Source organism: Ambystoma mexicanum, chromosome 2p (assembly GCF_040938575.1).
Source record: "Ambystoma mexicanum isolate Mex_15411 chromosome 2p, UKY_AmexF1_1, whole genome shotgun sequence".
Lineage (NCBI taxonomy): Eukaryota > Metazoa > Chordata > Amphibia > Caudata > Ambystomatidae > Ambystoma > Ambystoma mexicanum.
In genome coordinates this window covers 1,197,534,737-1,197,555,564 of record NC_090923.1, presented here as the reverse complement: position 1 = coordinate 1,197,555,564, position 20,828 = coordinate 1,197,534,737, and the positions used below count along the sequence as shown (strand labels likewise).

Genomic DNA, 20,828 nt, shown 5'->3' with positions numbered 1-20,828 from the left:
CTTGTTGAGGTTGCTGGCAGATGTGCCTGCGAATAGGGTGCAGTAGTCCAACCTGGAGCCTATCGGGGCTCTTGCGATAGTGAGGCAGCTTTCTGTGGAGAGGCATGGTCTACAAGCATAGATACGTTTTGTGGTGTAGGCTGTTGAAGAGGCAATGGTATTGACTTTCCTGGATAGTGAGACGGTGGAGTTTAGGTATACCCCAAGGGTTGTGATGCTGCTTGACACCTGGATAGAGATGCATAGTTTGTGTAAGAAATTCCCTTAGCGTAAAGTAGATCAAAGAGCGGTTCGGTTAAAATATTGTACAATGTGGGTGATGTACATGACCCTCGGGGAACACCGTAGGTGACGTGGGTAGGTGGAGTGGAGGCAGATGTGACAAAGAGTCTCATTGTTCTGTTTGGTAAGGAGGAGGCAATCCACATGGTGGCCTCCGGAGAGAAATGTGCTGACAAGTGAACGTCCTGGCATAGTATTTGGTGATCCACCAAATCAAAGGCAGCTGAGACATCTAACAAAGGAGGAGGGCTAGTTTGCCAGCAACTTTGGATTCACCAAGCTGATTTTTTAAATCCAGTAAGGCTGGTTCAGTCCCATGACCAGATCTGAAACCTTGGCGCAAGCCTAGAAGGTTGTTGGATTCCAAGTGCTGTTGGATCTGTAGATCGGCTGCTCTGTCCAGTTTTTTTAGGAGGAATGGTACAGTTGTGATGGGGCGGTAATTAGCATGGATATCTGGATGTAGTGTGTTTTTTAATTTATTTTTTGTTTTTTAGGAGCAGTAGGACCCAGGCATCTTTTAGGTTGGCTGGCACAGTGACTGAAGAGAAGGAGGCATTGATAAGGGAAGATATGAATGGCAACAGTGTCAGCGCAGTCTTTGATAACTGGGGCGGGACAGATGTCCTCTTGACATCTTGAGACCCTTTTATGATTGTGATGACATCATTTTCAGAGACAGGCTTGAACTCCAATAAGGGGATATTGTGCTGGTTGTCTTGGGGGTTTCTGGTGAGGGAGGTCATTGGTGGAGGGCAATTTTGTTTTTCTTTGCTGAATCTTTTCTTGTAGCTTAGATATTTTGCTCAATATGGCATGTTGTATGTTGGTGCTCCAGGTGGTGTCTTTGGTACAGTTTGTGCTGGTGATTCTCGTTCCCACAGTTCCTCTAGAGAAAAGCTCCTTAGTGTTAGAGTTGGTTTTTGGGATTCTAGCGTTTAGGTAGTGCGTTTTGCTTGGAGGATAGCATGTTTGTAGGCTTTTGCTGTGGCGGTAAATTGGGCTTTGTTTTGCTGGTTGGGGTTGTTTGTCCATGAGGTTTCTGCTGTGCACTTCAGCGCACTTAGTTTTTTCAAGTCTGGGGTGAACCAAGTGTTGATGTGGGCAACGGGTTTGGCTTTTGGATTAATCATCAATTCAATGGCGATAGCCAAGGTTTGGTTGTATTTGTCAACCAGGATGGCTCGGTCGCTGACGTGTGTAAATTGCTCTGTGAGTGGTTTCAGAAAATGCAGGGGTTATTTTTCTGGAGTTTCTAGTTGGTAAGGTGGGCAGCAACGAAGGTTTGGTGTCTTGTGCTGGAGGTCTAGGTAACTGGAAGGTAACAATGTTATGGTCTGATCAAGGGCAGGACACACTGGGTATAATTGTGATGCCACAATTTAGGTCGGCAAGCCAGTCTAAGATCCGGCCTATGTTGTGAGTGGGCGTTGTGTGAATCACGGGAGGATAGCTCAGCGGCAACGTGCTCGCCTTGGAAGCAAGACGTCACGAAGCAACACAGGTTCGATCCCCGGGTCCGCACTTAGAAACTCTGGGTATTTAAGCGCATTATAAATATGCAACTAAGACAAACAGCTACACAATTAAAACAAACAATTCCTATAACAGCGCCTCGATGCCCGCGGGCTGTGTGAGCGCTTTAAAAATGCAAAATAGAAATAGAATCCAGCGACATCCTGGCCATTGGCGAGGGTGTGGCGTCAGTGTTGTCGTTGAACCCTAAGTTTAGGTCTCCAAAGAGTATAGGTTTGGATTTAGTGGAGAGGATAAATTAAATGTTCTCCTCAAAGGAGATGGATGGGAGAGAGGAGATTGTGTCTGTGTCTGTGTGTGTTTGTGTCCCCTGATTGGATTGTGTGGGCGTTGGTTTCTCTGATGGTTATGCAGTCCACCCGCTCTACCGTCTACTGTCTTTGCAAAAGATGAGTATATTTCGGGGAGTGCCAAGGAGAGAGCTAGAGCTGAGGCTGCATGTAGCTGTGGTTCGCAAATGGCTAACAGGTCTAGGTTGTTGGTGGAGATCAGGTCAGAAATGTCAAGTGCGTGGGCTAGCATTGATTAATGCTCCTCTGATGATGTGGGTGTCCAGTGAGTGGTCTTCAGCATGGTGGTTGGTTTGGTTGACCTGGGCATGGCCTTGGAAAGTGATCCTGGCGATGTAGTAGGTGTATTACGAGTTTCTGGCGAGTGAGGCAGACAGAGGTATTTTCTGTAGTGGACTGATAAGTGTGGTGGTGTCGAGTTGTGAGCCGTTAGGAGCACTGTGCCAGTGGTGAGGATGGCTGGCGCATGGCTAGGCTTGCTAGATTGGTGAGGTTGGATACAGCAAGTAGGGCTGGCCTTGGTGGTGAGGTGGGGATAGGAGTGGTTATATGAGATGTAGTCATACTGTGTACCCGTTTGGCGGGTGGTGTACTGCTGCTCAGAGCATGGATGGGCTTGGATGTGCGCTGGGCAAGTTGCAGCGTTGCCATGGGAGCAGATTGCTGGGTGTGGATGTTTTGGACCGAATGCTTGGCAGGTGGGTGATCTAAGGAAGTGGTTGGACGCTGGCTCAGGGTGTTGTACAAGCTTGATTGGGTGGGGGTGCAGGAGGTGTGCACTTCCAGTCGTGCAATGGGCATATAGCTGGAGGATGCCCGGGAGTGAGCACCGGAGTTTCGTGCAGCCCGGTGAAGGCACCTGGTGACACTGATGCACGGGACAATGAGAATTTGGGAGGTATGCGCACGCATTTTACTTGCAGGCACCCAAGACAGTGACTTGGACATAGGTTTGGGCAGAGATGGTACAAGCTTAAATAAGGTTCCAGGAAGGTGGAGGGGTATGGTAGTCGAGCATTGAAGGTACATCTGCATACATAGTCTAGGTTTGGGGACTTAACAGACTAGTAGAGCTATACCTTCGATAAGGGTGCTGCTGGGCTCTGGGTGGCCTTCCGTGGCCTGGCTGGGCCAGACAGGGGACATCCATAGCGGGCTTAGCAGTTGGCCTTTGCAGGAGGCCAGCTTTTGCTACCTGTTCCCGGGGCTCCTGGTATTTACATCATGCAGCAGCCAACCATCAGTGGCTGGAGGCGGCAGCTCTCTTGCTGCAGATCTTGGGGGCAGGTTGTCTCGATTGTGTCGGCCATTTTGGAAAGGCCAAATTCTAACACATACATTTGCATCTGAGCAACGTGACTTTGTTTTCATGAAATTGTCACTTGGCAATGCGGAATTAACTGCATATGATTTGCATCTGGACAATATGAATTATCATGCTGCAAAAAAGGGCATGCAAATGTATTTGACATGTTGAGTCCAACAGGGCATTTTGGGCCGCTGATGGCTCGTGGGTTGTTTCATTAATGGCAGGGGGCTTCATGCAGCGCAGCAGAGCAGATGGTGCAGGGCCACACAGTGGACATCCATGTAGGCATTAGCCTTTGTTTAGACCAGGAGAACCGTGGCTTGGGTATAGTATGTTTACATTGCATGGGATCCTTCATGTCCTGCACGCTTCTTTGTATGCAACAAATTGTTGACCTGTCTGTTCTGTATTATTGGGCACGTTGGTACTTCCCAGGCATCTGGAGACTCCTAGATCTTTCGGGAACAGTGCCTTGTGGATGTCGCTTCCCTCTTCCAACCTCCTGGAGCCATTCCTTTGTGCACTTTACGGGAATATGTGATTATAGGAAATAGATGATTGGTCGACCTCTTAAGAGTGTTGACAAGCAACCAGTCACCCTCCAGAGCCTCGCAGGCTGGGACCTTGAAATAAAGCAAAATGGGTCTCTTTATTTCTTTCAGTGAAGAGAGTTATTTTCGAATTTTATAATCAATCTATTAAGTAATTTATCACTGTAGGGAATGTGTGCAACATTTTCCTCGGTGCTTATTTTATAAAAGCTGATGCCTAAATTATACCAATTTGACAAAAGTTACATCCCATGAAGCAGAAGCACATGTTCTCTTACTGGGTCATTTTTAAAGATAACTAAAGCGTTGACACATACGCATGTTTGGGGCTTATGAATTTTGCTTTATTTAATATATATTAAGTAACTGAATAAAAAGGGGATATGAATGTCGGTCCTCTGCTACCTCAATCTTCTCTCCAACCGCCTCTCTCGCACTCTCCGCTTCCTCCGTTCCATTCCGGTATCTCCTTCCTGCATTCCACACAATACTACACCACCCCCTTCCTTCACATGAACATCTCTTGACTCAGCATAGTCATCCAGGTATCTTGGTCTTCGATAGCTCCTCCGAAGCCTCAATGTTGTCAGTGAAGTATCTGTATCTTCTGACAAGGAAAGTTTACTCCTATCTTCTCTGTTCATCTCCCCAACCTTCCTTCCACTGCTTCCTTCACCACCCCTCATCAGAATCATCACTCTTTCCCTGTTCCACACTATACCATCCTTTGTTCTCACAGCATGCTTGAACACTTCCAATTCTTCAATTGGCTTGGACCACTGACACCCATTCTCCCTCAACACAACCGGTAATTTGATCCTAACCCAACATCTCACCAGTGGAACCTTCATTTTCTTGAAATGCCTGTTATCTTGCCTTGATTTATTGCTTAATTGCTTCTTCCTGATGTTGACCTTCACAGCATCAAGCTCCACTTCCATACCAGGGAACCATTTGGTGCTGGCCTTCCCCTCCTGCCCACCCCCTGCTATGTTCGAAAGGGGACACTCCATGTGTGCTGTGCGGCGTGAACCTATGGGCCACGATCGTCCCCACAACCGCCTTCCAATCTCTCCCATTGGACCACTCCACCTAATGGCTTCCTTAATCATTCTACTGTACCTCTCCACAATCCCATTTGTTTGGGGATGATGTATGGCGCTGGTTTTGTGAGCAATGGATCTTTCCTTAAGGTACTCTCTCTCTCTCTCTCTCTCTCTCTCTCTCTCTCTCTCTCTCTCTCTCTCTCTCTCTCTCTCTCTCTCTCTCTCTCTCTCTCTCTCTCTCTCTCTCTCTCTCTCTCTCTCTCTCTCTCTCTCTCTCTCTCTCTCTCTCTCTCTCTTCTCTCTCTCTCTCTCTCTCTCTCTCTCTCTCTCTTCTCTCTCTCTCTCTCTCTCTCTCTCTCTCTCTCTCTCTCTCTCTCTCTCTCTCTCTCTCTCTCTCTCTCTCTCTCTCTCTCTCTCTCTCTCTCTCTCTCTCTCTCTCTCTCTCTCTCTCTCTCTCTCTCTCTCTCTCTCTCTCTCTCTCTCTCTCTCTCTCTCTCTCTATATAATATATATATATATATATATATATATATATATATATATATATATATATATATATATATATATATACACACACCCCCTGATGCTTCTCTCAATTTGAGTGTCACATGCCGGCCACTTGTCATCTGTACACACCACTCTTGCTTTGATATCCTATATTTCACAAATCATCTCCTTATCTTCATCATCCCTGATGTCCACATTTTGTCATCCTCAATAGATAATCTGCTGCATAGTTTCTCACCCCCTGAATGTATGTTACTGTAAAGTCGGATTCTTGTAATCTGGATACCCATCTTCTCCTACCACATACTTTGTCGAGATTACCTCAACCAGCGGTTTATGATCTGTATGTAGTTCAAATGTGATTACCCAGACAAAACTTCTGAATTTGTCTGCAGCCCATCTGGTGGCCAGAGCTTCCTTGTCGATGGATGCATGTCTTTTCTGCTCCTTTAAGCGAATTGCAAATGCTATTATATACTCTTTTCCTTCATGCATTTGTGTCAAAACCGCTCCTAGTCCCAAATTACTTGCATCTGTCGTGATCACTGTGCGTCGCCCTCTCTCATATAATTCTGTAAGGCTGGTGCTGTTGCCAACGCTTTCTTTATGTATTGGAATTCATTCTCATATTAGTCATCCTATGCAAATTTCTTGTTCATCTTCATCATACTCCTTAAAGGAAGAGTGTGATCAGCAAATCCTCGGATAAATTCTGAGTAGTGTTCGGCCATACCTAAAAATGTTCTGGCCTGTTCCTTGCAATTTGGCATGACTATTGTTCTATAGCACCAGCTCGAACCTTCTTCTGTGCGATCCCTTCCTTAGAGGTTACATGTCCCAAGTATTCAATTTCTTTCCTATTAATTTTTTATTTCTCTTTACTAAGAGTCATTCCTACATTGTGCAGTTTCTTGAACACTCGCTCTAGTCTTCTGGTATGTTCTTTTCCATTCTCGGCATAGACTAAGATATTGTCTTGAAAGAAGAACCTCGCCATCAAAAATGCAATACATGATCTCCTGAAACACAGAAGTTGCAGATATTAGTCCAAACGGCATCCAACGATATTGGAATAGGCCCTTTGGATTGATGAATGTCATCCTGGTTGCCACTTATAGCGTGTATACACAAACACGCACACACGTACACACACGTACGTACACGCACACACGCGCACGCGCGCACGTTTGGGGCTTATGAATTGTGCTTTATTAAGTAACTGAATAATAAATAAAAAGGTGATATGAATGTCGGTCCTCTGCCTACTCCATCCTCTCTCCACCCGTCTCTTTCCTCGCTTCCTCTGTTCCATTGCAGAATCTCCTTCCTGCTTTCTAAACCTAAAACCGGTTTCATGAAGTTGTTGTTCAGAGTACTGCTTCTGTAAGGACACACCACACTTAACCATTCCATGACAAACACCTACGATATGCATGGTGTCGGGAGCCTGGCTATACTCTGCATGTTAAGGGCACCTCTCCTGTTTTTCATCTACTGGTACATCAGTGTGCTCTGCAATGTTCATGGGTCATTCGGACTGACCTCTGGGTGGAATGGGTGTTTACATATAATGTAAACTGAAGTGCATATACAATCTGTAGTTACACTCATGTAAATGGGGGTGTGCTGTGTTAGTTTGGACAAACTATCTGCAGAGAACTGTGGCAGAGGCAGCTTTGATGCTGGGGAGGGAGTAGGGGTGGTTTGAGTGGGCACCAACCATTCTAAATATTTGTTAGTGGCAACTGGTGGAAAATTTCAGTAGGGGGGGATAAACATTTGCCTGAATCATCACGCCTGTGCACTACATGATTTACAGGGCAGGGGGACCATGAGAACATAGGAACATTTTGCGTCATTTTGATGTTTGTGTCTACAATATATGCCTAAATTGCCACTGTAAATTGTTTTGAATCTGTGTCGGCAGTGGTAAACATTGGGTGTCCAGACATTTGGTCGGCCAAAAACTGGTCGAAAGACATTTGGTCGACGCAATTTCGTCGAAAACCAAATGGTCAAATTTTTTTTTTTAATTATATATTTATTTTTCGGGTTTCCGGTTTTTAAAAAAAAGGATTTTTTAGAAAAAAAGGGGGTTGGGGGGACCCCCCCCAAAAAAAAAGTGAAAAAAAAAAAAAAATTCGACCATTTGGTTTTCGACCAAATTGGTTCGACCATTTGTCTGGTCGACCAATTTTTTTTCGACCAAATGTCTGGTAACCTAAACATTGATCTGTATATAACCTTTTATAATTCTGCACTGTCAGAATTCGTAGATGTTAGTATTGCCACTTTAAATCCCTTTCATGAAGCTGTGCAAACAATATCTGACAGCATCACTTCTGTATATCACTTTGTGCACATAATGCTTGCTTGAATTTTTCCACTGTAGATAACATTCATCATGATGCAGCTCTCCACCCTCACAAAACAGACACCCAACTGTCAATCACACACCCACCCACTCACATAAACCAACAGATATACACATGTGAACACTCATCCAAACACTTGTGCAGCCACACGCATGGGAACACCTGTTATTTTCTTCTTTTTTTAAAAAACTAATCTTTACAAGAGGTGATATTCTCTCTGGTCCAGGCGGAGCAGTATACAGCAGGAGCGGCATGAAAAGAACACCTAGGGGGGGGGGAGGGCAGGCTTAATCTCTGCTTGATTGCTAAACAGCCTGTGTAATTTGTCTGCCACTGTCACTTACTCCTGTTCATATTTATTTTGGTATTGTATTCAAGAGAAACTGTAGCAGCCAAGCGGGAAGTAGGGCGCACACCATAAATTGAGGATGGCACCAGGGAAGGGCACCTATCACCCTATCCGCAACACGGCTCGGCAACTGTGTATAGTGCTTGAAGCTGGAATGTTGCAGCCTGTGCAGCTGGGGTTAGCTGCTGACAGAAAGAAGAGAAAGTCTTTGGTCTGAAGTATTTCTTACTGGAGCTCGGGTCTATTCCCCAGGTGCCTAAGACATGGCTTAGGCTAAAGATGATATCCCTTGTGTAGGTTTTGAAGTGGCGACGTTCAGATGGATCATACAGGTTATGAGCCCTTGACTACTGTGACTGCAAGGCTAGAATTGACCAGACTGAATGCAAACTGTTGGGTATAAGCATAGCTGAGCGGAATGTTGTACCACTGTGCTGTCTTTGTACGTGATAGGGCATAGTCTTCCCCCCTCGGATGCAGAGTTTCAAAGAGAATGGGGTTGTATTATGCTTTTATTGTCTTCAATGCAGAATTTTTAAAGCTGTGTAATGTATTTCATACATGGTTGCAACTTGCATGCGTGTTCTTGAGGGTTTATCTTGCTTGGACGCTGAAGTTAATTTGGTAGCTAGGATTGGGTTGTTAGAAGCTGAGATAGTCTTGACGAAAAAGTATTCTTTTTTTGTTTGGTTTTTCTGCATGTGAATTAGATAAATGTTATAACCCATACTTCCCTGGCTTTAAGTCTTTGATTGGGGAATCTTCAGTGACATTATGTAACCACTGACCATAAATATCATATAATTTGTTTTAATTAACCATATTTTGATGCACTTATCTCATGTATGTAAACCTTCTCCCATGGGTAACGATTTTGGGGGGTTGTTTCTTTCATTTGTAAGTTTATCAAGTTAACATAAATCACATCCCTCCTGTCAGAGTGCTTTTATAATTTTAATTGGTTATTTAGAACACGCTTAATACCGAAGAGGTTTCTAAGCGCGGACCCGGGGTGTTGCTCTGTGTCGAGACGAGCACTTTGCCACTGAACTATACTACCTGTGCCTTTTACTGTGGAATTTACTACACAATTTTCATTCAGGAGTTTACTCAAAAATAGCATGATTTGTACCAAATATGCATTGAGCCTACTAGATTTTGGTGCCACTGTAGTGGGGTCCAGGAAACCCCTCTGAACAAGGAGAATAGCTTTTTACACTTGCTGCATCTGTGTACATAGTTTACACCACGTTAACTGCCATATTTACTATTGGGCTGTAGTAATAAATATATGCTCATTACTACACAGGTGTATATTATCAGGTTATAAAGTTGACAATTTTTATTGCCTGTGCTGTGACATAAAAATATTGTGATGTTATGGCAAGGCTCGAGAAGTATGCCAAAACAAACTTTACAAGAAACGGTTACTTTATTAGGGGCTAAAGTATATAATGTGGTCCCAATATAATAAAAGGGATGTAGGTAACTACATTTCCTCCGGATCCTAGCCTCCAAAGTTATCCCTTTCTGGCTTTTAGGTTATTTTGACCCATGCTCTCAATGTCTCTCCCCTAAGATCTCTCAACTCTTCTGGTATCCAATGGGGACCTTCCCAGTCCCATATTTTTTGGAGTAGTGTTGCCCACCCACTTTTTTGAGTGTATGTTGCGGGTTTCAGAGGGGTTCCTTCATCCTTACTTTCCAATGTCCATTGCAGGTTTTGGGGGAGGGTGGCAGTACCCAAACTCTGCGGTCTCAATTTCCAGATTTTCATGGACTTCTCAGGAACATCATTTCTGGGGGTCTTTGTGTAGTGGACTCCCATGACAGGCAAAGTTGCGAAGGAATTCTTTGGATCTGCCGGTCTCTCTTCCCAAGGGTTAAGTCCCAAGCCTTCCCTCACCCCTTCCTGTACTCTGTATCCTTGCTGTCGGGTGTTTATACCTCCTCCTATCACCTGTGAGGGCCAACAAGGCCGGCAGGAAACTTCTTGGTCTACCTAATGGAAGGGTTCCTCTCTCCAACTTCTTCTGTCAGCAACTACCTACTGCTTTTGTACCCGCTTGTCCAACCATCTCCTGATGTTTTCCCACCTTTCTCTCAAATTACCTCCTTGTTACCACCTCTGCCTTTCTTTCTCCAACCACCTTTTCCTTAATTATTCAGCCACCCCCTTAACATTGCTCCCCAACCTCCTCTGTGTATGCTCTGTTTCCACCACTCTACTCCTCTCCCCATCGCCTACTCCAAACTCCTACACCAACGGTTTGAGCATGTGAATTTCTATAACCCTGTGTTTCCTCCCCCAGGTTGAGATCCTTGTGAGGGTCTGCACCTGTGTCCTAAAATTAGTGAAGAGCTGGGATTGGGTCCTCCTCCGAACCCCCCATCCCGCTCAACCCACCTGAATTCATCCTGAGCTCTATGGGCTGGAATAAGCCTTCATTAGGCTTATCCAAATCTTGGCACCCACTGCTCCTTTGTTGTTACTGCGCCCTCCTCAGGAACTTTACTTATCCCTTTCTTCCCAAGCGTGTGAACCTGATGCGAACAAATGCTTCGGCAGTCCTCAAACTCTCTGAATGTAAAAATAAAGTTTAACCTTGGTAGAGTTGTTCCTCTTCCCCACGAAGGATGACTCTGCCAGGAGAACAGTGAATGGATACGTTTGGATCATTTGCAGGTTGGAAGGCTGCTGGCAAAACACACATTGCAAAGCCGGATATTCCTTGCTGGAACTCTGGGCTTCAGGAGAATCTTTGTGGGCTTCTCTACTGGTGTGTGTTTGTTAACCAGTGTGAGTTTATTTGAAGTGTCTGGGGAAAATTGACAACTGGATCATGCTTACGATGTAGTCTGACAATGAGTCTTTGCCTTTTTCTTCATGGAGATTATGGGTCTGTTAAGTGCGGACTTTGGGCTGTCTCATCTCCAGTAGGGGCGGGGGCTCCATATGGATTTCTTCTGTGACTTTCCCCTGCCACAAGACTGGGGCCACGGTAAGGTGACCAGATGCCCCATGCCACTCTTGGGGCCCATCATCCTCTGCTTTACCGTTATCCAGCCCCCTGAGTTACATTGTTGGTGGCAGTGGACTTTGTCAGTAACCAGTGTTGCACTCAATCTAGTCTAGTGTACACCTCAAATTGGCATCTTTGATGCACTTCCATTGCACCATTAAAACGGGTGTGACGACCCCAGTGAACATTTAACAAGAGTTATCTACTTTTTTCATAGTTTAAAACTTGAATTGCACAGTTCATGTTGGAGCTCGATGTTTTGCCAGCCGTGCCAGCTTACTCATGGGCAAGACAAAGATTCATCACTGGAGATCCTCCAGAGCAAGCCTCGAGATGTTTTTTCCTAATGCCCATCGGCCCCAGCCAGCAAAGTCTTTTGTGGGGGGATCACGAGTGCTGTAGGCCATAATATCAGAAGGATAACCGGTTTGATTAGCCCTGCAAGTCCAACCGATTCCTTTTAAAGTGATAATGTGCGTCCCAACGTGTACTAGATTCTAAAAATCGGTGCCATAATTGCACTTTCTATATTGCATCCTCAATACATCATTCTCTGCATGTTACCATGGGACCAAGAAACCATCATCCTATTAGGTACAGTGTTAGAAATATTATTGCAATCTGTTTATATGATGCATACAAAGGACAAATAGAGTTTTATTTTGGTCATAATGGACAAAGGTGGCACCCGTGTAATCTCCATTATGAAACCATCTCATGATGCCCTCGTGGCTGGATCTAAGTGCTAGTTCTCTGTGGCCCTTTGCCAGATGGGGTTTATCTTCTAAAGCGCCAATCGTAGTTCACTGACGTCATTGCTGTGGCGTGGATACAATTCTACTCCTACTAGTTAAGTGGCAACGCGTCTATGCTCTCAATGTAGACCAATTTGTATGGAGAAATCAGAACAATCATGTAAATTCTTTCCCTGATGGTGTCTGTTTCCATATTTTTTTAAACCATTAACGTTTTTAATGCAAATTGCACTGGTTAATGCATGCTATGAGGCAATATCAACACAAACGTCCATCTAACATTACTTTTGTGATTCATACACGTAAGCCTGATGTCCCCCACAGTTATCTGGGTGATTTACAAACTAGGCTCTTCCTTCAGCACAGCAGCATGAGGTCTCGCCAGCATTGCAGACTTGGTTCACCGTGCTGTATTAATGGGCTGAACCTTTAAAAGAATCGCCTAGGAAACCAGGTCTCTTGCGGGTTCCTTTGCTCCAATGGTGTGCACACTCATTGTATTTACCCCAGCTCGTCACAGGGAGTGGTTTGGAGGTTCCAAGGCTTGACTGATGGCAGTACTCCAGGTAAAGTGCCCTCTGGGGCCAAGCCCAATGGTACTGCGGGTATGTTGGCCTATCTCAGTAAAACAAAAATTCACTGGAAAAAATCTTTGCACAATATCACAAATGACATGCACATACCGCCCTACAGGAAACGCATAACAAATAGGAGCGAAGGAAAAGTGGTGGCAACCCTGACCACTTATCTTCACTTTTACTTTTAATTAGAAGATATATTTATATATTTGGTGGTGTAAAAACATGGCCAAATCTCCAACCACAAGGCTGTCGGGACCCATCTGCACTGATGATCCCTAATGAGGGTGAAGCCATGGATGTAGCTGTCCTGGCAGCCTTGCAAATGCTCGTCTTGGGTTGGTTAAGCTACGTATAGAGTAGCACTGCCCTTTTGGACAAAGACAATTTCCAGGAGAAAAAGGTTTGCATTTCAGCTAATTTGCATACCCACAATGCCTTGCTGTTGTTGCTCAGAACTGGAGGTGAACTACTAGGTGGCGTTGTGGAATGTGTGATTTTGCTTAAATGTACTTCCTACTTACATATATTGTTGCTTGTACCACCAACGTAGCTCAAGAGCAGCGTAGTGCTTCACAACCGGATTGTGCCAGAATCGGGTTTCCTATTTTATGCAGTACTGCAGTACTGTTGCTGAAGGGAGAGAGGGATTGTTATGTGTCCGGCCAATACAAGGTAAAGCCCATAAATAGGCTATAAAGCACATTTTTCAGGAGCTTATTTTTCATGTCGATGAGTAGAACGTGTGAGGTCGTGAGCAATGCATGCGAGTGGCAGAGGTTTGGTTTCTCTAGGGACCATAACGTGCACATTTCGCTACACCATAACATCCTTTTAACTAAAGTGTCCCCTTTTCAGGGAATTTCTATAGTTTTTAATACCATAGGTTAACCATAATGGAGCTTAAAAGGTCTTTCAGTGACCATACAGTAACGTTTGAGTAAGGTTCAATGTTGTAGTGTGATGGACTTTGTATGGCACCGTAGTTCTTTTGTACGGTTTGCACATTAGCCCTGGCATTTCCAAAGTTTGTAAAGTTCGCCTTTTTATCGGAGGCCCTGATGTGGCCTTTTTGTTTTTAAATGTTGAATGGACTGGGCGCTGGAATCCATTTGTACAAGGGCTGCCTCTGTATGACGAAGCATTGATGAGCAGAAAATGCATGAATACAGCTGAAATGATTGGAATGCTGATGGTCTCGTTTAGTAACTGAGGAATGGTCGCCAGCACAGCATCTATCTGATGGCGCGATAAAATTAGAGCTGCTTAACCTCCCACTGATGTGTGCACTTTATTTTTTCGACCATAAGGGTTCAAGGTTACTTACCTACATACAATGTGTGTGGCCACTATGCACTGCTCTTTGCACCTTTTGTTATAGGTAAAACTTTAATTTGTTTTTATTTTAAAAAGTCCACTGCGTCTGTGTGCATATTCTGTGCATTTAATCCATGCTTATGTACATTATCTGCACAGTTTCTGTATGTGAATGACGCGCATATTGCCTGTTGACTAAGTGTATTCAGAGTCCTGCATTGTCTGTGCTTTCGTCACGTGTGCATTAGATAGTCTGAGCAGTCTGCCCCATGGTTCTGATTATTCCGACTTTTATGTATGTAACTCATGGTGGCAACAGTAAAGACGGACGCAAGTGATCTCAGTTCAAGGGTGTTTATTAAACTGCGTTTGCAGGGTAGAAAAACGCCTAATCTACACCTAAAGCTACCCTGGGAGCAAGCTACGACCATAAAATGAAAATAAGGCAGTCCTAGTGGTGGTGTGTCAAATAAAAGAGCCTATACCAAGAAAACTCTATTGCCAATCCTTACGCTAATTACTCGGAGTGTGGGATAGTGTTGTCAATAAAGAAAGGTGTTCACAAATAAAAAGTCAGGATTGAATTGATATTTTATTTCTATCCCGCTCATACACAAGTGTTTCAAAGCACGGCGAGGGAGGGGAACAGGATCTTACTAGGCCCAGTGACCTTGAGAACGCGCAAGTGCATGGGGGAGGGGAAAAGTGCTAGGAAGGTGGAAGAAATGGAAAGTGCTGAGCAAAAGGGGGACAGAATAAATAATAAACGCAACAAATGTGGTAGTGCAGCCAGCAAATGGCAAGTGCTGAGTTTAAGGCAGCAGACTGGGTAGGTCAGATAAGTACACAAAGGAAAAAACTAAAAATAAAGGGGGTTCGGGGGAGAAACTGTGGGTACAGATACAGACCCCAGTGCAAGGGGTGGCCTGGGGGCAGTGCGGGAGGTGGCAGGGTGAGCAGGAACCGGAGGACAGAGGGTGGCTAGCTACACAGTGCCAACAGTGAATAAATCAGCATAGCAGAGGGGGGTGAATGTAGGAGGAAAGATGAAGGTCTTGAGGTGCTTCCGGAACTGGAGATGGTTCTCCAAGTTTTAGAGTGGCAGGGAGGCTGAAGACTAAGATCTACCCCCAGCTTGTTTCTTTGAAAAATGACTGACCCTGAGGGAGTTGGATGTAGAGGAGCGAAGAGCTCGAGAGGGGAGGGATAGCTGAAGGTATTTTGGAACCAGGCCCCAGAAAGTCTTTTGGACGATGCAGATGGTTTTGAATTTAATCCTTGCATCCACTGGGAGCCAATTGAGAGATTTCAGAGCTGGAGAGATATGATCCCAGGGCTTGAGGCCAAGGACAAGTCTCACAGTCCTGTTCTGAATTAGTTGCAGAGGGCGCAGAGTAGAAGCAGGTAGGTATAGAAAGAGGCTGTTACAATAGTCCAATCTAGAGAGAACCAGAGCTTGGGAGACAGTGAGCTTCTGGGGAAGGAGAGGAAGGGCAGAGTACCTCTGAGGAGGTGCAGTAGAAAGTTTGATTTTTAGAGATTTCAGAGATGTGGGCGGAGAAGGAAAGTGTGGAATCAAAGATGACCCCAAGGTTCTTAGTCTTGCAGGTGGGGGTAGGAGGAGGGCCAAAGGAGGCCAGTCAGATAGTGAGGGGAAAGGATGGAGAAGGTGTGCCGAAGAGGAGGAGGATCTCAGTTTTGCTGGCATTCAGACAAAGATCATTGACAGAACACCGATCTTGAATGGCAGTAAGGCAATCGGAGATGAGAGAGGGGAGAGGAGGTGGCTGAGAGCAGCCTGAAAATGAGTTGGGTGTCATCAGCGTAGCACTGGAAATTTGAGCAGAAAATGGCAATGCAGTGGGCGACAGTTGCCAGGTATTTGTTGAAAAGCCAAGGTGAGAGGTTAGACCCCTGGGGAACAACACAGGTAGAGAGGGAGATAGATTATAGGAAGGATCCCAGTATGACCTGGGAGGGTCGATCAGAGAGGAAAGAGGTCAGGCAGGCCAGAGCCTAATTGGTGATACCCAGGTTATCACGGAGACGGTTGAGCAGGATCGTATGGTTGACTGTGTCAAAGGCAGTACAGAGATAGAGTAAGATGAATGCTAGAATCAAGGCTGGAGAGCAGATCTTCACGGATGTTCAGGAGAGCAGTTTCCGTGCTTTTGGCAGCTCTGAAGCCAGACTGGTGGTCATGGAGACGTCTTTTACAGCGCGATCCTGGTGCTACATTTGCAGGCGGAGAGCCTGCCCTACAAGACCCTCTGCCATGACAGTGCCCCCACTGGGCAACACTGTCCCTGGTCACCGGTGTCTAGCAGAGCCCCCTGTCGGGCGACTCTGCAGCTCTGTGCTGGAGCCCCTGCTGGGAACTCCGGCTGCATTGGCCTGGGTGCCCCCAAGCCATGGTCCAGGTCCTTGTGATCACGGCTGGTGCATGTGCCCGTTAGGCAGCCTGATATGTGCACCCGTGATGAGTGTGCTGGGTGCCCCCAGCAATTGTGTGCCTGGGCGATGTGCCCTGGGTCCAGACACATCATGTGTGATGTGCTTAAATGTACACTGCGCACATGACATGTGAATCTGCACAGTTGGAATCGGGACTATGGATAATGACTTTTTTTTTTTTTTACTCCGTTTTTTAAAAATGTTGTCTAAAAAGAAACCTGCTACTGCACAGCGTCAAACCATCATGCTGATGAGGATCAACATTTTGATCCCGTGGACCGGCTGTATTTGTGATCTGTGCCTGTGCAGTGAAAGTGAGTGCAATCCACAATGGCACTACTCATGGCAACATGAGCAGCAGAGATCCCGTGTTAACTCAACACAATCTGTGGTAAAGGCACATTTGTTCGTTTATTAATTTGATAATGCACACCAAGCCCTTGGGCAGCTGGGCGCAGCAGTACAATATTTCTCAAAGCTTAGTTACAGTGCTTGTCACAGGTTAGTACATACATGTGAGTACAGTGTGAAGTACAATAAATTAAACCGTACAAACATTTGAATACAATTTGAATACAGTGAGTGAAGCAGTATAGACATTTGCCTTTTGTGGAGCATGGAAAGGTATACAGGACAAGGGTCAGACTAGCATAGCGTAAATTAGTGAGAGCCTATGGTTACGGCTATGAGCGAACAGGTCTGGTGAGTAAGTCGCAGCAGTGCTGTCAGGTGCAATGGTTGTCAAGAAGTAGGGGTTATGGGTCGTTGGAACGAAGCCATTTGAGAGCATTGATTCTGAATCTGGCGTAGGGCAAGGGGCGTCTGAGGTCTATTGGGAGTGTATTCCATGCTTGTGTGGCTTTAGCTGGGAAGCTAGTTCCTCCAGCCGTGGTGAATTTAAATCTAGGGATTTCAAGCAAGAATGTATTGGCAGATCTCGGGGGTCGGGAGGTGGATTTCCTGGTGATTTATTCCGATAAGTAAGGAGGGGCTAGAGTGTGGAGACATTTAGAAGTGAGATATATAGTTTTGAGGAGGATTCTGTCCTTTATGGCCTCTTTCCTGAATTTAGAGATTTGCTCTCTATATGAGATGTTCGACGCTGCTCTTAAAGCGTTATTTTGCAATCTTTGGAGTTTGTCAGTGACATACTTGTTGGCGCCTGAGTACAGGTCGTTGCAATAGTCTAGTCTAGACATAAGAACATTAGGCAGGGTGATGCAGCTGGCATTGGAGATAAATGGTCTGGCAGCTCGGATTAATTTACAGGTGTAAGTGGTAGTGGAGGAGAGAGAGAGTTAACTTGCTTTTTCAAGGTGAGAGAGGAGTCCAGATGGAATCCTAGAGTTTTTACCTCAGGCATAACCTTGATGATATTGTTGTCAATGTTGAAAGATGCGTAGTTTGGGGTTAGTTTTTTTTAAGTTGGAGTCAGTAAAGCGGGCACATGCCAGATTCATGTACCTTTCATTACAGGGGAAATACTCCATAATGCATCCTCCTGGTAAAGGCATTGTTCCGAATCCCTGTGAAAGAGCTAGACTCCATCGCTGTGTAAGAGGCCCGCCTCTTCCATTTACATGCCTCACTAGAATGAACAACTAAAATAGGTTAATGCCTTTGCTGAAGAAATTGAATTTGAGGACTTGATCTAACTGGCAGTGCTTATTTGCTTCTTTGTGTATATGCCCTGAACGCCTGTGGAAAATAGGCCAGAGTTTATCCCAATTCTTCTCTGGGATGCACCTTCAACTTCCTGGGGGTTGGGTTTCTTAGAAGCAGGGTCTGCGTAATCTCTGCAATACTCATATTTGTCTCTTGTTTCCACAGGTTGTTTCCACGTGCCAAGATGCCTCTACATGTGCCAGGAAATGCTGGACCAGCTCCTACTGGAAGGATAGAGGACAACCTACCTTGGATTTACATGTTTTCTTCCACAGCCTTTCTTTCTTGAAATGCAGAATGTTTAACATCAAGTGAACACATAACCCAATCCAAACACTCCATGCCCTAATTGAACACTAAACATTATTCGAAAGGATGTGGGCCATTTGTCCATCAATCCAGCCCACAGTTCTTGACAGAGGCTTGCAATACCTCCAACATAGCAGACGGGGCCTGCACTCCAGAACATAGTAGGGACGAGGCTATATAGCAGGGATGGGAGTGCCAGGGTGATTCACAGCATAGGCAGTAGATACTCTGGAGTCCAAGACCTGAAATGTGCTCATTGTCCTACTGTTCCCAACCAGACAAAGAGCCAAGTGGAACTAGGCAGTCCCACACAAGGACCACCTCCCACCCCACAAATGCAGGGAGATTGGTGCGCATGAAGGGCCTTCTTTCCAGCAAGGAAATTGTCGGTGTCTGCTAAGGGTTTGCTGAAGGTGACAGCTTGACCCCCACAAACAGCACATCTGGTCCCTTTGATGGGTGACCGCACGCCAAGACTTCAGACCGCGTGGTGTGGAGAGATTTTACGAAGATTGTCCAGATACTGCACATACATGTGCTCCATCTCCCCCTCCCAAATTGTTGGGGAGTGTGCTGAATGACATTGTAATCTTTGCTTGGAGGGCACACATTACCCAGGTAAGGAGATGAACAGTATGGAACACATCAGGGACATTGTAAAGCAGGTGGAAGTGAGCCTCGTGGACTTATGAACCTTATCCAGTCTTGAATCTGTCTGCCCTCTAAAGGCAAACTGACCTGCATGCATGGAAATCCTAGGACTACCTGGGCTTGCAGGTGGATCTGAAAGGCACATAATTCTGGCATGTAGGCTCTAGTTGGAATTGCCTTGGTTAGGCAATGGGATGGCATTTTCAGAGGTACAGCCTAATAAGTAACTTCACTCCTGCCTGCCTTTCAAATAAACAAGCCTGCCAGGGAGTGAGTGGGGGAAACCTCCGATTTCTCTTAACGCTAGTCCTTTCCTTGCGTCAAGACAAGTGATTTAGAGCTGGTGTGTTCAACGCGAAAGGGGCCAATAGCCCATTGGTATTCATGTTCCATAATTTGGCGAGCAAGGTGGAAATGTGTGTGTGCAAGACCTCCCAGTGTGCAATAAATACCATCATTCCAGAGAGGATAACTATTTGCTGAATATAATGCATATTTTCTTGAATATTGTCTTAAGCAGGCTAACTGGTTTCTGCCCAGTATAGCCACCCGAAATGTTACAGTTCACTTAAGATTTCGCTAGACCTCAAACGTACATAAAACCAATGACCTAACCAAGAGACATCCATGTTATATAAAATAATTAAAAAATTGACTCCACTTGAAATCAGTAAATGTGGCCTCAAAACAATATTCACTATGGCAAACAACTTGTAGGGCCCTTTCACCAAAACACTTTCGAGAGTGTAACACGTTTTGCTAAAATAGTGTCTACTGCAATTCTGAAAAACAAAACCTTTGAAGGCTTTGGTTAAACGATGTGTATGATGTTTTCCATGCCTACATGGAGCAAACGAATGTTTGTAACTTATTCTCACTGTACTTTTTTTCTGAAAATGTATTGAAATTATCAAGTTTAAATTTCTTGGGTGTATATATCTTCATTTAAAAAACGTTATTTTTTAAATACAATACGTTTTTCTGACTGCACGTGTTCTGTATCTTAAATGACAAACTAAAGTTGAATTCATTGCATATTAAGAAAGGCTACCATGGTATAACAACTAAAGCATAACAGCAGAGAACCTGCACCTGCCACAACTCTATCGTTCCGTTAGTACTAGTGCTGAGCCACCTGGGAGGAAAAACAGTTTATAAAACTATGGTGCAGACAAAACGTATATAGTTAAATCCGATGCGCACTCGGCCATCTTAAAAAAAAAAAAAAAATGAATCCCATGCAACATTCCGCCTGCCAATTTGGTTTTCCCAGCCAGCTCTGCTCGAAGGCCCAGCTCCCACAATCCTGAACAAGTGCAGAGCGGACCCTGGAAGCCCATGCAAGTTCTCGGTTGGATTTGGAGAATATTCGACCAGGAGAGACCAGACAGCGAAAAACTTAGCAGGGCGATCTTTGAGAATGAAAATCCGTCGTTCCATTGCAATAATCGTCTAAAGTTGTTTACAGACGTTCAAGCTCAGTGTTTCTGGTCACTCTATAACAAATTAACTCTTCTGCAATGATTAGCTGGTGGCATAAGGGAACTCTTGTCAGATAGTACAAGTCGCAGGCCATCTAGGGATAAATGCATACATTTGTTTTGGTGTAAACACCCCAAAATATGTTCAACCGCTCGACAGTGGCAACGTGTGTAACAGGGCAGGGCAGGGCACCCACCCTCTCCAGTGGAGTTCGATCTGTTACAGCCTCTCTGGTGTTTGGTACCATCATTCAGGATTTTGTAGTTGGTTACTTTGTGTTGCACACATATTGAGGCAACAATCTGCTTCTTTCAATTCATTCTGTGAGGGTCTGGCAAGGTTAAACATC

At 45.0% G+C, this 20,828-nt stretch overlaps 1 protein-coding gene across 9 annotated transcripts in view; it reads left to right on the top strand.

Moving 5' to 3' along the window:
• The window catches only part of RENBP (renin binding protein), a 167,429-nt gene extending 147,446 nt beyond the window's left edge, over positions 1 to 19,983 (top strand). For all 9 annotated transcript variants that reach the window (XM_069645418.1, XM_069645414.1, XM_069645422.1 and 6 more), the window contains one exon: positions 18,203 to 19,983. In XM_069645418.1, the coding sequence (XP_069501519.1) occupies positions 18,203 to 18,273 (71 nt within the window). In that variant the 3' untranslated portion in view covers positions 18,274 to 19,983. The remainder of the gene's footprint in view (positions 1 to 18,202) is intronic.
• Positions 19,984 to 20,828: the final 845 nt, after the last annotated feature.